Below are 1,449 nucleotides of genomic sequence, written 5' to 3' on the forward strand. Positions count from 1 at the left end.
CTCCAATCCGGGAGGTCCCCGGCGGCGGCGGCGCCGCGCTTCCGGGACGACGCGCGCGCGACGGCCGCCGCCAACGCCGGCGCGTCGGCGGCGACGGCGCGGCGCCAGAGGCCGTCGAGGTCGACGGCCGCGGCCGCGAGCGCCGCGGGGAGGTCGTCGGCCTCGCCGACGCCGCGCCACTTGCGCGAGAGGAGCAGCGGGAGCCAGACGTCCGCCGCGCGCGCGGCGCGCGGCCCGCGGTCCGCGCGGCCCGCGAGGCCCGCCGCGAGGGCGCCGTCGAGGGGCGGCCAGAGCGCGCCGGCGGCCCGGAGCAGCGGCGCCGCGGCCTTGCGGTCGCCGCTCAACAGCCGCGGGTGGTCCAGGAGCGCGGGCACGAGCGCGTGGCCTAGCGTCGCCGGCGGGAAACTCGCGAGGTCGTCGGCGAGCTTCTTCGGGAGGCCGCCGCCCCGCCGCCGCTTCTCTTCGAGGCACGCGTCGATGAGCGCGTCGGCCCGGCGCCGCAGCGCGTCGAGCTTCCGCCGCTGCGGCGCCCAGTACTCGTCGTAGAAGTAGGCCGCGAGCGCCGCGCGCGCGCTGCCGAGGACGCGCGCGCTCGGCAGGGCGTTGTGCGTCGCCGCGTGGCGCACGTCGACGAGCCAGCCGGGCAGGCCGCGCTGCTCCGCGAGGGCCGCGACGGACACGGCCTGCTGCCGCGTCTGCCCGGCGTCGACCAAACCGTTGACGCACCGCACGACGAGCATCGACGACGCGAGCCGGTCGCCGGGGCCGAAGGCCGCCGCGGCGAGGGCCGCGCTCGACTCCACGGCGTGGGGCACGCCGCCGCGGAGCTGCCAGCTCGCGACGCGGGCCACGCCGGCGGCCACCGACGGCGCGTCGCTCCCGTGGAGGGCCTCGCAGACCCAGACCCACTCGGCCCAGTCCGCCCAGGGCACGACGCGCGGGACCTGCGCCATCGCAGACTGGGGCGATGGAGCAGCTGGGTCAGGCGCGGAGGCTGGGCGCCAAGTCGGGCCGCACAGCCTTCGCTCGACAGCGCTCCGTCAACATGAAGTCTCGAACGCACGGTGAAGCGGACGCGTACTCGGCGATTACGCGTCCGCGAAGGTCGACGGTCGGCTCGCGCAGCAGTCCCAGGCCGGCGGCTCGTCGCAGAAGCGCTCGGGCCGGAAGGCGCCCGTGAAGGGCGTGTTCGGGCAGTGGCGGCACTGCTCGACCTCCGGCGGCGGGCACGCGTCGCCGTTGGACGGCGCCGGCGGGGCGGCCGCCGCCCGCGTCGCGTTCGCGGCCGCGCGGAAGTCGTTCGGGATGAGCTGCTGCGCCGGCTCGTCGAAGACGGCCCAGGTGTGGGAGAAGTAGGCGAAGACCGCGCGGACCGCGCGCCGCGCGGGCGAGTCCTGCTCCGCGAGCTGCGCCTTGCGGCGCGACGGCGCGCGCCAGGACATGTTCCGC

General features: G+C 78.2%; 1 protein-coding gene across 1 annotated transcript in view; it reads right to left on the reverse strand.

Moving 5' to 3' along the window:
* The window catches only part of AURANDRAFT_68377 (hypothetical protein), a gene marked incomplete at both ends in the record, with an annotated part of 5,426 nt that overhangs the window by 2,919 nt on the left and 1,058 nt on the right, over window positions 1–1,449 (reverse strand). The window contains 2 exons of the mRNA XM_009044049.1: window positions 63–944; window positions 1,215–1,406. Coding sequence (XP_009042297.1) covers window positions 63–944; window positions 1,215–1,406 — 1,074 coding nt within the window. The remainder of the gene's footprint in view (window positions 1–62; window positions 945–1,214; window positions 1,407–1,449) is intronic.

Source organism: Aureococcus anophagefferens (genome assembly GCF_000186865.1).
Source record: "Aureococcus anophagefferens unplaced genomic scaffold AURANscaffold_113, whole genome shotgun sequence".
Taxonomy (NCBI): Eukaryota; class Pelagophyceae; order Pelagomonadales; family Pelagomonadaceae; genus Aureococcus; species Aureococcus anophagefferens.